The sequence below is a fragment of the Gymnoscopelus microlampas genome (genome assembly GCF_963454915.1).
Source record: "Gymnoscopelus microlampas genome assembly, chromosome: 8".
Classification (NCBI taxonomy): domain Eukaryota; kingdom Metazoa; phylum Chordata; class Actinopteri; order Myctophiformes; family Myctophidae; genus Gymnoscopelus; species Gymnoscopelus microlampas.
The window spans coordinates 1,322,466-1,336,781 of NC_139945.1; the positions used below are offsets into that span (position 1 = coordinate 1,322,466).

The following is a 14,316-nucleotide window of genomic DNA, read 5'->3' on the forward strand; positions in this document are numbered from 1 at the left end:
GCACTACGGTCTCGGCGCTTAACAGTTGGATTTAACGGACCGTAGGACTACGTTCTTGGCGGTGGATGTGTTAAAGACTAACGTAGAAGAAACAGACAGGAAGAGGAAACCATGCCGCGTCATGCTGCGTTAAGCCCCGCCCACACTTCCTCCTACAATATGGCGTCGCGAACTGAAAAAAAAAGAAGAAAAGAGGCCCCCTCCGATAATAAGCTCACAAACGTGTCGCGGATGTGAGCTTTATGGATACGGCCATTTTTTTCAAAATATTTTACATTTTTTGGGTCCGCGATGCTGTCGGAAACCTCCAAGCATAAATTAGGCTTTTTTTTTTATTAAAACGGGGTGGGAGGTCCGTCCGTCCGGCCCGTCCGGCGGTCCGCTCTGTTGGGACGGGGGGGGGACGGGGTTCGACCCCTGAGGAAAGTGTCTTGTACGGGGGGACGGATACTGTAGTGTAGCTCAGTGGTTCTCAACCTTTTTCAATTTCACAGACTCCCATTTTTGTAGTTTTTTTTTTCTTTTTGCGTTGTAGTCTCCGGGACCCCCCCTGATCTGAACTCTTAACCCATTAAGACCTGGAACGCAGTCTGTGTCACTTTAGATTTCTTTGGGCTATTCAAAAATAGCAGATCTACAAGCTTGTAGATCTGCTATTTTTGAAAAATCTTGAAAACATTTTTTTTTTAAAGATATTTTTCAAAAAACTGTTTCGAAAACATTTTTAAGAATCGCCTCAGGAGTAGTTCACCCAAAAAAATGACTTATTTTCCATCAATTGCACACACTCCATCTCCTACCGGCTAATGTATCCGGTAGGAGACACTTAAGTAGATTATTTGTGTCTCCTACCGGATACACACCCGGGTCATCAAATTATTGTCTTAGGAATTCCACAAAAACAAAAAATAAATCCATGAATTCAAGGCTTCATGGAGTGTGCAATTGATAGAAAATAAGTCATTTTTTTGGGTGAACCAAACGCAACCAAAACGGACCCGTTTAAAAACGTGTCCGTTTTGGTTGCATTTGCACCCTCTCTGCCGGTCCCCAGCCGGTCCAGTGGGTTGTAGTGTAGCTGTGTGTCTCTCCCTGCCATTCTCTCTCTCCATTCTGTCTCTCTCTCTCTCTCTCTCTCCCAGTCATTCTCCCCATCACTCTCTCTCTCTCCATCAGCAGTAATATCTTCTTCTATCTCCCTCTCTTTTCCCTCCTCCGCTGATCCGTCCATCCGCTGGCCCTCCATCTGTACTGTTAACGCTCTAAATATCAGAGCAACGCTCACAAATAGCAGATCTACAAGCTCATAGCGCGGCACCGAGTACCGCGCTATGAGCTTGCAGATCTGCTATTTTTGAAAAATCGATAGATTTGTGAAAACATTTGAATATATTTATATTTTTTTTAAGGCGAACATTTGTAAGTCAAATCTTTGCTTCTGGGGGGGGGGGGTCCCAACACAACACATTGTTACAAATGTTCCTTTAAAAAAATATATATTTAAAGATTTGCACAAATTTTCACGATTTTCCAAAAAAATATAGCAGATCAGCTATGAGCTTGTAGATCTGATATTTTTTGAATAGCCCAAAGAAATCAGAAAAATGACACGAGATGCGCTCCCCCCGGATCGATGCTCTGCGCGAGACCCCAACCGCACCGTTAGGTCAGAGTAACGTTCTCTGTGGTGGTGATGGTGTAGCCTGGTAAACACCTCCCTCCGGAAATCTCATTTCCATTTGATTTCAGGAGTGAGTCTGGCCTGATCGCCCATTCTGCAATATTGGCTGTGTGCGCCAAACTGACGAGCCTATCAGCGGTCGTCGCACATCGTTCTGTGATCGACTGCGGCAGTTGGCCAATCAGGTGGCGAGTTCGAGTGAGCCCGAATGAAGCCGAGTGCAGCCTGAGTGCCTCCTACAAAACACGAACGGCAGCCATTGTTGTTGTCCGAGTGCCTTCACATTTTTAAAACGGTCTCAAACTTCATTTTTGAGGCACGGAATTAACTTTTTAAGATATCGTTTGGATAGAATGTAGTTGTTTAACTTCATACAGTATATGTGGTCAATTAATCATGACAGAGCCTATTTAAAAATATAAATTTAGAGAACCGGCAGGGGCGGGCAGTGACACGCATGTATCCCAATAAGGCAACCTATTTTGGGCATGGCCGTCCCAAAAGTCCCGTTGCGTCATATTAGTCTGGAGGTGGTAAAAATGAACTGCTGATTGGCTGAAGGGGAAAAACGATCATTGGCTGAAGGGGTTGTCAGTCAACGGTATTACTCCCGCCCAACTCCAGCCCACAGCCAATAATATTGCAGAATGGGCGATCAGGCCAGACTCACTCCTGGAATCAAATGGAAATGAGATTTTCTGGAGGGAGGGGTTTACCAGGCTAGTGATGATGACCATCACATGACTCTCTCTCTGTAGCGCTCACTGTTTCTGCTCTCTGGTGGTGATGGAGGGGTTAACGCTCACTGTTTCTTCTCTCTGGTTGTTATGGTAACCAGCTGCTTGGCGGCCTTGGCGATGTCGTATGCACACTGTATGACCTGCTGGGTGAGCAGCTGGTAATCCACCGGCGGGGCCGACGGGTCCGAGGGCGCCGCCTTGCGGCACTCCACCTGCAGCCGTGAGGCGCTGGAGGCCAGCAGGCGCAGAGAGCAGTGTACCGCCTCTAGAGCAGGACGCTGGAGAGAGAGAGGAGGACACACCGAGAGGAGAGGGGAGGACACAACGAGAGGAGAGGGGATGACACAACGAGAGGAGAGAGGAAGACACACAGAGAGGAGAGGGGAAGACACACCGAGAGGACAGGGGAAGACACACCGAGAGGACAGGGGAAGACACACCGAGAGGAGAGGGGAAGACACGACGAGAGGAGAGGGGAAGACACACCGAGAGGAGAGGGGAAGACACGACGAGAGGAGAGGGGAAGACACAACGAGAGGAGAGAGGAAGACACACCGAGAGGAAGAAACATTGAGAGGAGAGAGGAAGACACATCGAGAGAGAGGAAGACACAATGAGTGGAGAGAGGAAGACACATCGAGAGAGAGGAAGACACAATGAGAGGAGAGGGGAAGACACATCGAGAGAGAGGAAGACACAATGAGAGGAGAGGGGAAGACACAACGAGAGAGGAAGACACAACGAGAGGAAGACACAACGAGAGGAGAGAGGAAGACACAACGAGAGGAGAGGAATACACAAAGAGAGGAGAGAGAGGAAGACACATCGAGAGGACAGGGGAAGACACACCGAGAAGAGAGAGGAAGACACACCGAGAGGAAGACACAACGAGAGGAGAGAGGAAGACACAACAAGAGGAAGACAACAAGAGGGGGGCAAGACACAAAGAGAGGAAGTCATGAGAGGAGAGAGGAAGACACACCGAGAGAGTAGAGGAAGACACAACGACAGGATAGGAAGACACACAAAGAGGAGAGGATGACACAAGTAGCAAGATGTAATTATAGGTTATTCAAACATCACATTATCAATATAAATATGTATTGTATATTGTTCAAATATGTTATAAAAAGCTGGTCTGTGTTAATACTCCATTTTGTGCACAATCCTTCAGAGGGAGAAAAATAAACACAGACAGACAGACAGACAGACGGTTACCTTAGGGAAGAGAGAAGCCATCTCAGTCACAGCAGAGTGGATCTTCTCTGAACAAGGAACAAAGCTGAGGAGGACAAAACAAATGAAACGTTATTTATAAGAGCACATTTGTGACGTACACACGGTTAGACACAAAGCATCCACAAGAAAAGGCCCATTGGCTCACAGACACATGTATACACAGTGCTTGTAGCTCACTACTACCATTAAACGGTAAGCCTTCTTTTTTACCATTGTGAAAAACATTTTTAAATAGTTCAAATAGACGATCTACAAGCTCACAACATGTCAACTTAGATCGGCTATTTTCATTATTTACAAATGTTTTCAAAATAGTACAAAAATGCTGAAAAGGTTTAGGCATAAGGCGTAAGGCAAGATATGTCCCTCTGTCTGGCTGCACACTATACTAATACTGTTGTAGCAAAGATGATTCCACTGGAAGCACAACATGACAGCCTCATATCTCATTCACATCTCACACAATCTCATTTCCTCCCAATGTGAACGCAATATATCACAACACAAAGACATCTGACCTGTGTACACAACAACACAACACAAAGACATCTGACCTGTGTACACAACATCACAACACAAAGACATCTGACCTGTGTACACAACAACACAACACAAAGACATCTGACCTGTGTACACAACATCACAACACAAAGACATCTGACCTGTGTACACAACAACACAACACAAAGACATCTGACCTGTGTACACAACAACACAACACAAAGACATCTGACCTGTGTACACAACAACACAACACAAAGACATCTGACCTGTGTACACAACAACACAACACAAAGACATCTGACCTGTGTACACAACATCACAACACAAAGACATCTGACCTGTGTACACAACAACACAACACAAAGACATCTGACCTGTGTACACAACAACACAACACAAAGACATCTGACCTGTGTACACAACATCACAACACAAAGACATCTGACCTGTGTACACAACAACACAACACAAAGACATCTGACCTGTGTACACAACAACACAACACAAAGACATCTGACCTGTGTACACAACATCACAACACAAAGACATCTGACCTGTGTACACAACATCACAACACAAAGACATCTGACCTGTGTACACAACAACACAACACAAAGACATCTGACCTGTGTACACAACATCACAACACAAAGACATCTGACCTGTGTACACAACATCACAACACAAAGACATCTGACCTGTGTACACAACATCACAACACAAAGACATCTGACCTGTGTACACAACATCACAACACAAAGACATCTGACCTGTGTACACAACAACACAACACAAAGACATCTGACCTGTGTACACAACAACACAACACAAAGACATCTGACCTGTGTACACAACAACACAACACATAGATAATGAAGACCATGGAAAGACTGGTGCTAGCACACATGAGGCCCCTGGTGAAGACATTCCTAGACCCCTTGCAGTTTGCCTACGAAGCAGACATTGGTGTGGATGATGCCATCATCTACCTGCTACACAGAGCCTACTCCCTTGTAGATGAGCCTGGCAGCACTGTGAGGGTCATGTTTTTTTACTTCTCCAGTGCTTTCAACACCATACAGCCCTTACTACTTGCCGATAAGCTGCTGAGGATGCAGGTGGACTCTCCCATTGTCTCCTGGATCACAGACTATCTGACCAACAGGCCACAGTTTGTGCGGCTGCAAGGATGTGTGTCAGACTCGGTGGTGAGTAACACTGGCGCCCCCCAGGGGACAGTTCTGGCTCCCTTCCTCTTTAGTCTCTACACCTCAGATTTCAGGCACAATACAGCTACATGCCATTTGCAGAAGTATGCAGATGATTCTGCTATTGTGGCACGTGTCAGTGGAGGCCAAGATATGGAGTACAGAGGACTGGTTAACAGCTTTGTTCAGTGGTGTAAACAGAACCACCTGTTACTCAACATCGCCAAAACAAAGGAGATCGTGGTGGATTTTAGGAGGAAGGGGGCTCCCCCCCTGTCTCCTGTTTCCATCGAGGGAGAGGATGTGGAGGTGGTCCAGAGCTACAAAGATCTGGGCGTGGAATTGGACAACAAGCTGGACTGGACTGGGAACACCGATGTCTTGTACAAGAAGGGCCAGAGCCGGCTTTATTTCCTGAGGAGGCTCAGCTCCTTTGGTGTGTGTAGGACTCTGTTAAACATGTTCTACCAGTCAGTGGTGGCCAGCACAGTGCTGTATGCGGTGGTATGTTGGGGGGGTAATATCAAGGAAGGAGAGACAGCAGGAGGCTGAATAGGCTTATCAAGAAAGCTGGATCTGTCCTGGGTACCACCTTGAATAGTGTGGAGGAGGAGGCCAATAGCAGGATGAAGACTAAACTCCTGGCCATCATGGACAATCCCTCCCACCCCCTACATGACACTGTGAAAGGGCAGAAAAGCTCCATTAGCAACAGACTGAAACACCTAAGCTGTAAGAAGGAGCGCTATAGGAGATCTTTCCTGCCTACAGCAATAAGACTATACAACTCCACATCTGGTTGTCTTGATCAGGCTGATCAGGCTGTTTAGGATGTTTAGGATGTTTAGGATGTTTAGGATGTTTAGGATGTTTAGGATGTTTAGGATGAGGGATGTGGGATGCAAGCCATCGGACTCTTTAGTAGTGTTTGGTCTGTCAATTGTCCATTTTTAATGTTGTAGGTTGACTATGCTTAGATGCCTATTTTAGATGTTTTCTATTACTATAATGTGTTTTTATTTTCTTATTTTTATTGATGTCTCTATGAGAGTTGCTGTAACATCTTAATTTCCCCTCGGGATGAATAAAGTACCTACCTACCTAGACATCTGACCTGTGTACACAACAACACAAAGACATCTGACCTGTGTACACAACAACACAAAGACATCTGACCTGTGTACACAACAACACAACACAAAGACATCTGACCTGTGTACACAACAACACAACACAAAGACATCTGACCTGTGTACACAACAACACAACACAAAGACATCTGACCTGTGTACACAACAACACAAAGACATCTGACCTGTGTACACAACAACACAAAGACATCTGACCTGTGTACACAACAACACAAAGACATCTGACCTGTGTACACAACAACACAAAGACATCTGACCTGTGTACACAACAACACAAAGACATCTGACCTGTGTACACAACAACACAAAGACATCTGACCTGTGTACACAACAACACAACACAAAGACATCTGACCTGTGTACACAACAACACAAAGACATCTGACCTGTGTACACAACAACACAAAGACATCTGACCTGTGTACACAACAACACAACACAAATACATCTGACCTGTGTACACAACAACACAACACAAAGACATCTGACCTGTGTACACAACAACACAACACAAAGACATCTGACCTGTGTACACAACAACACAACACAAAGACATCTGACCTGTGTACACAACAACACAACACAAAGACATCTGACCTGTGTACACAACAACACAACACAAAGACATCTGACCTGTGTACACAACAACACAACACAAAGACATCTGACCTGTGTACACAACAACACAACACAAAGACATCTGACCTGTGTACACAACAACACAACACAAAGACATCTGACCTGTGTACGCAACAACACAAAGACATCTGACCTGTGTACACAACAACACAACACAACTAAACACAATGCAATGAAATGCTTGTTCAGGGTGGGACGATGTTAGCCTGGCATTGTCCAGCAGGGACGTGCACAGATAGACTCTAGGTGGTGCTAGAGCACCTGCCCTTTGCCCTCTTGACCAGAAGTGCCCTTTTGAAAAAAATAAAAACAGTTTTTTTTTTTCCAGTTTACAGCAGGGGTCTTCAACAGGGGGTCCGGGACCCCTAGGGGGTCCTCAGAGTTACTACAGGGGGTCCGCCAAATCTTTGTGTGATGGGATGTTTCTTTTTACCATAACCACTTGAACCCCAGCCAGCATCCCTTTTCTGAGGATAATTTTAGCCAAAAATAGCCGATCTACAAGCTCACAACGCCTCGCGCTGCGAGGCGTTGTGGGCTTGTAGATCGGCTATTTTTGGCAAAGAGGTATAGGTGTAGAGGGAAAAAAGAGCAGACCAAGTAAACAAAAAAAAAGTATAATTTACTTGAGCTCCTGCCCCTCAAAATGTCTGTGCACGCCACTGTTGTCCAGACTGATAACGTGGATTCACTCAATGATTTTGATGCGTTTCACTATCGTTTCTATTGCTACTATTGCGTGTCACTACTGTATACGGATTTGAGCGGAGCGGAGTGGGTGGAAATGACCCCCGCGCTCCGCTCCCCGTCGCTCGCGCTGATTTGCGCATCTCTCGCTCCATGCGCCGCTCAAACCGGGCCACTCAACAGTAAAAAAAAAAGAAAAGAAAAAGAAAGTAGAAATTCTAAGAAGCGCAGGCGGTCATTGCTCCGAGCAGCGCTCCAACCTTTTTATAAACCAGCTCCGTGCTCACATGCTCTGATACGGACAGCAGTTGAAACGCAGTCACTGATTGGCCCGATCGTTTTCTGATTTGTCATACTCGCTCCCTATATGGCCCAAAGTCCAGACTGATGCCGGGGAGGAACGTGAGAGTGAATCCATGTTATCCGTCAGGCCAAAGCCAGGCTAGGACAATGTAGGGTCTCTGTTCTAGTGTTGTTCAGGATGGGACTGTCGGGTCTCTGTTCTACACGTAAAGTGTCTTGAGATAACTTGTTGTGATTTGACATTGTAATAACATGTCATTGAATTGAATATCAGAACACAACACAATTGTATGTCCAGCAGCAAAGCCACTGAGGATGAGTGAGTGTTTGTGACTGAAACATGATGAAGTCAGGTTCTTAAACTCCTACCTGTCGTGTTTGTGACTGAAACATGATGAAGTCAGGTTCTTAAACTCCTACCTGTCGTGTTTGTGACTGAAACATGATGAAGTCAGGTTCTTAAACTCCTACCTGTCATGTTTGTGACTGAAACATGATGAAGTCAGGTTCTTAAACTCCTACCTGTCGTGTTTGTGACTGAAACATGATGAAGTCAGGTTCTTAAACTCCTACCTGTCATGTTTGTGACTGAAACATGATGAAGTCAGGTTCTTAAACTCCTACCTGTCATGTTTGTGACTGAAACATGATGAAGTCAGGTTCTTAAAGTCTTACCTGTCATGTTTGAACTCCTGAGCGGCTCTCAGCAGCTCCTGGATGTTCTTGGTGACCTGCTCCGTCTTCAGGATGACGTCCTCAGTGCACGGTAACGTAGGGTCTGGTTCTCCTCCTCCTCCTCCTCCTTCACCGTCCTCTGACTCCCCCCTGCTCTCCTCCTCACTGCTGCGACCCATACTGACACACACACACACACACACACACACACACACACACACACACACACACACACACACACACACACACACACACACACACACACACACACACACACACACACACACACACACACACACACACACAGTGTAATTCATGGCTGGTTTTCATGTGTTATTGTGGACAAGTTAAGAGCGGATCAGAACCTGCCAGCCAATACACAGACATAGCTCTGAAAAAGCATATCATTTGATCAATTATGACCTGCTGATCCTTGATGACCTGAGTGGTAATAAACGTATACTTGGTTTAGTAGCTGTTGTAGAAAATAATTAAGACGACTCTCCTATCCGGATACTACCGTCAGGAGAAGGCGTGCTCTACTCAAGGGGATCTTGAGGAGTCTCTTGGGATTAACTGGGTGCAGATTCGTGATAATACATATAATAAAGGAACATCCGCACTCTCTTCGTCGGCCTTCCTCAGCGTTTCAAACTAGAATACATCAAACAGGATGTGACATATATAGCTATGCGATAGTGTACAGCTGATTCTCATGTGAGAAATAAACCAAGAATATAACTGAAGAGAGTGCGGATGTTCCTTTATTATATGTAGAAAATAATTATGCATCCGTCCAGCTATGGGACGGTATCTCGGCAGGGGGGGGGGGGGGGGGGGGGGGGGAGAGAGAGAGAGAGAGAGAGAGAGAGACAGAGAGACAGAGAGACAGAACACCAACGAGGTCAGCTTGTCATTTAGCCTACTTTAGAGGAACACATCGTAGGGTTTTAGTTGTTTTACACTGTGAGCGAGTCTCGTGCTTTGGCACTGACAGACGGTCTTTTCATTGTCATTGAACTGATAATTATTATGATGTGTTTTATGATGAGATACGGTGAGATACTTTATGAAGCACTGACTGTAATGACACTAGTTTTTACTTCCGTTTACCGTTCTGCTCTGTATTGTTGATGCTTCTTGTTTTTTTCTTTTTGCCTCATATTGATGTACACAACAACACATAATATATACATATTACTAAACATATAATGTATTGATTATTATTACATTATAATGCATTGATTATTGTCTCCGCCAGGCCGAAAGGCATGGCGAGAGAGTATGTTTTACCCTCCGTCCGTCCTTCCGTCCGTGTGTGTGTGTGTGTGTCCTGTCTGTGTGTTACCAGCTAATCTCCGGCACCGCTGGCCCGGTCGCTGCGAAACTGTGCACACCCACTCCCTGGATGCCAATTCAGAACCTCTGCCCCACATTTTTCACATGGGCCTGTTATAGCGCCACCAGGAGGCCGATTTGTGCAAAACCCATTTTTTCCCCATTACACCTACAGCTTTTAACCAAACGTCATGCAAATCGGTACACAGTATCTCTATAGTCATGTGATCAACCCGGATCTGTCCGATTTCCCATATTGCATCCTCATTGGCTAAGGTTGGCTTCCAAAGTTTGCAGGATTGGTCCGTTTTGAACAAACTGCCTCCAATCATGAACGCAGCTTGCCATTTCCATAAAATTGCACACGCACATTCCCACTAGGCCGAGGAAGAAATGCCACTTGAACATTTTCAAATCAGCCTCATGGTGGCGCTATAACTGGCCGATTTGCATTTTTAACTATAACTGCACCGATCTGCGTGAAACTTTGCACGCACACTCCCTAGAGGCCAAGGAAAAACATTGGACTGCATTTTTCACATCTGCTTTTTACAGCGCCACCAGGAGGCCGACTTATGTAAAATACATTTTTGGAGATTATTCCTTCAGATTCTGTCCAAAAAACACGCAAATTGGTACACTGCATCTCCATAGTCATGTGATTCTGATGGATCTGTCCAATATTTCATATTCCATCCTATTTGGCTTACAGTGGCTTCCAAAGTTTGCAGGATTGGTCAGTTATAAACAAAATGCCTCAAAACATGAATGCAATGTGCAATTTCCGTGAAAGTTTGCATGCAGATTCCCACTAGGCCGAGGAAGAAATGCCCCCCTTTTCACATTCACATTGGCCTTTATAGCGCCACCAGCAGGTCTAATTTAGCAAAACACATTTTTGGAACAAAATGCCTCAAATCATGAATGCAGTGTCCCATTGAAAGGCCTAAGAAGAAATGCCACCCTTTTCACATTGGCCTATTATAGCGCCACCAGGAGGCCACAATAACCTACCTGACCTGGCGGAGACCTGTGCTCCGAGGAGCACTTTTTCTAGTTATTATTGATTTTACATATAATGTATTGATGTACACAACAGTACTTTACATGTTTTCTTACTCTGTACCTGTAACTCTGTAACCTTAACTGCTGTGCTGCCTCTGGGCGACTGAATATAATATAGGTAGATAATAAAGGTATCCATCTATCGCACTTTGATGTGAGAATGCGATGTGTGTGTGTGTGTGTGTGTGTGTGTGTGTGTGTGTGTGTCTAACCTTAACGAGACGTCGTACGTCTGTGTGTTGTCATAGTCGCTGTCTGTGCCGCTGCCGTGCTTCTCTTTAGAGACCTGGAGACAGAGAGACAGAAAAAAAAAAAAAAATTAGCGGCGCTATATATATATATATCTATACCTGGCTTTTGCGTCAACGTTCTGATTGGTCAGACACGTCAACAAAGTGATTGGTCAAGCTTCACGTGACACGTGGCTATAAACACATTATAAACACTTATTGATGACAAAATGTATCAAAGGCGCCGCTACCTTCACACAGGTGTGATTTTTAATTTCTCTTCTTGCTAAATTTAGAGAAGCCAATCATTTTTTACCCAATTTGTTCCCCCCCCCAATTTAGTCGTGGTGGCGTTCTTTTCAGGATTCAAATTCAGAAATAGCAAAGGTAGCAGATCTACAAGCTCGAAACGCGTCGCTTCGCCAAAGACTGTTAATTTAGGAAAAATCCCAAGTGGAGCCACTAGAGGCAAAATAGTACATAAATCCTACAAATGGTCTCCTTAGTAGGCGTGGTTTGCTATCTGCTACTTCTGATGCTTTTGAGTGAGGCTGTAGTATGATCAATGTAGGACGTTCATTTACGGGGGGAATATATGTTAAAATATAGAGACGAGAGGTTTGTATAGATGGAGATGTAAGAACCCACCATGTATCTGCCCATCTCTGTAGACCCGGACAGATGCTGACCGCCGTAGGACCCTGGACCACCCTTCCTCACCTACAGACAGAGAGAGACAGACAGAGACACACAGAGACAGATGGACAAAAGGATAGAGAGTCCAGATTTCAGGAAAAGAGAAGACAAAAGAAAGATGATGAGGGAAGGTTCAGGGTTATCTACCAGTCTCCAGCCTTGCATGAGTTCTGGGCATCACTACCTTGTTGTCTAAAAAATGGCTGGCAGTGGGCAAACACAGCCTGAAATAAGTGTGGCAGTGAATGAGTTAAGCGTGGCACATGCTACCATTGTAGGGTGACCACCCTCAACACATCTCTCTGTTTTCACTGACCCACAGCACCAGAACTATGAGCGCCTGGTATCGCCACATTTGGCTGACAGACAGGAAACGGTGGACAGTCTCGCGATTCTTTGGCCGTTCAGAAACATACTTTGTGAACTTTAGATACCTCTATAAATGATACAGTGTACACATCTCTTTAGATACCTCTATAAATGATACAGTGTACACATCTCTTTAGATACCTCTATAACATGATACAGTGTTCACATCTCTTTAGATACCTCTATAAATGATACAGTGTTCACATCTCTTTAGATACCTCTATAAATGATACAGTGTTCACATCTCTTTAGATACCTCTATAACATGATACAGTGTTCACATCTCTTTAGATACCTCTATAAATGATACAGTGTACACATCTCTTTAGATACCTCTATAAAATGATACAGTGTACACATCTCTTTAGATACCTCTATAACATGATACAGTGTACACATCTCTTTAGATACCTCTATAACATGATACAGTGTACACATCTCTTTAGATACCTCTATAAAATGATACAGTGTACACATCTCTTTAGATACCTCTATAAATGATACAGTGTACACATCTCTTTAGATACCTCTATAACATTATACAGTGTACACATCTCTTTAGATACCTCTATAACATGATACAGTGTACACATCTCTTTAGATACCTCTATAACATGATACAGTGTACACATCTCTTTAGATACCTCTATAAAATGACAGTGTTCACATCTCTTTAGATACCTCTATAAATGATACAGTGTACACATCTCTTTAGATACCTCTATAAAATGATAGTGTTCACATCTCTTTAGATACCTCTATAAATGATACAGTGTACACATCTCTTTAGATACCTCTATAAACGTACACAGTGAACACATCTCTTTAGATACCTCTATAAATGATACAGTGTACACATCTCTTTAGATACCTCTATAACATGATACAGTGTACACATCTCTTTAGATACCTCTATAAAATGATACAGTGTACACATCTCTTTAGATACCTCTATAAAATGATACAGTGTACACATCTCTTTAGATACCTCTATAACATGATACAGTGTACACATCTCTTTAGATACCTCTATAAAATGATACAGTGTACACATCTCTTTAGATACCTCTATAACATGATACAGTGTACACATCTCTTTAGATACCTCTATAAAATGATACAGTGTACACATCTCTTTAGATACCTCTATAAAATGATACAGTGTTCACATCTCTTTAGATACCTCTATAAAATGATACAGTGTTCACATCTCTTTAGATACCTCTATAAAATGATACAGTGTTCACATCTCTTTAGATACCTCTATAAATGATACAGTGTACACATCTCTTTAGATACCTCTATAAATGATACAGTGTACACATCTCTTTAGATACCTCTATAAAATGATACAGTGTACACATCTCTTTAGATACCTCTATAAATGATACAGTGTACACATCTCTTTAGATACCTCTATAAAAGGATACAGTGTACACATCTCTTTAGATACCTCTATAAAATGATACAGTGTACACATCTCTTTAGATACCTCTATAAATGATACAGTGTACACATCTCTTTAGATACCTCTATAAAAGGATACAGTGTACACATCTCTTTAGATACCTCTATAAATGATACAGTGTACACATCTCTTTAGATACCTCTATAAATGATACAGTATACACATCTCTTTAGATAGCTCTATAAAAGGATACAGTGTACACATGTCTTTAGATACCTCTATAACATGATACAGTGTACACATGTCTTTAGATACCTCTATAACATGATACAGTGTACACATGTCTTTAGATACCTCTATAAAAGGATACAGTGTACACATGT

The 14,316-nt window shown here is 43.6% G+C and overlaps 1 protein-coding gene across 1 annotated transcript in view; it reads right to left on the reverse strand.

The window, feature by feature from the left end:
* Positions 1 to 1,417: 1,417 nt before the first annotated feature.
* Positions 1,418 to 14,316, reverse strand: part of git1 (G protein-coupled receptor kinase interacting ArfGAP 1) — a 63,496-nt gene continuing 50,597 nt past the window's right edge. Inside the window, 5 exon segments of the mRNA XM_084064032.1 lie at positions 1,418 to 2,699; positions 3,640 to 3,703; positions 8,828 to 9,007; positions 11,443 to 11,516; positions 12,109 to 12,180. Coding sequence (XP_083920158.1) covers positions 2,484 to 2,699; positions 3,640 to 3,703; positions 8,828 to 9,007; positions 11,443 to 11,516; positions 12,109 to 12,180 — 606 coding nt within the window. The 3' untranslated portion in view covers positions 1,418 to 2,483.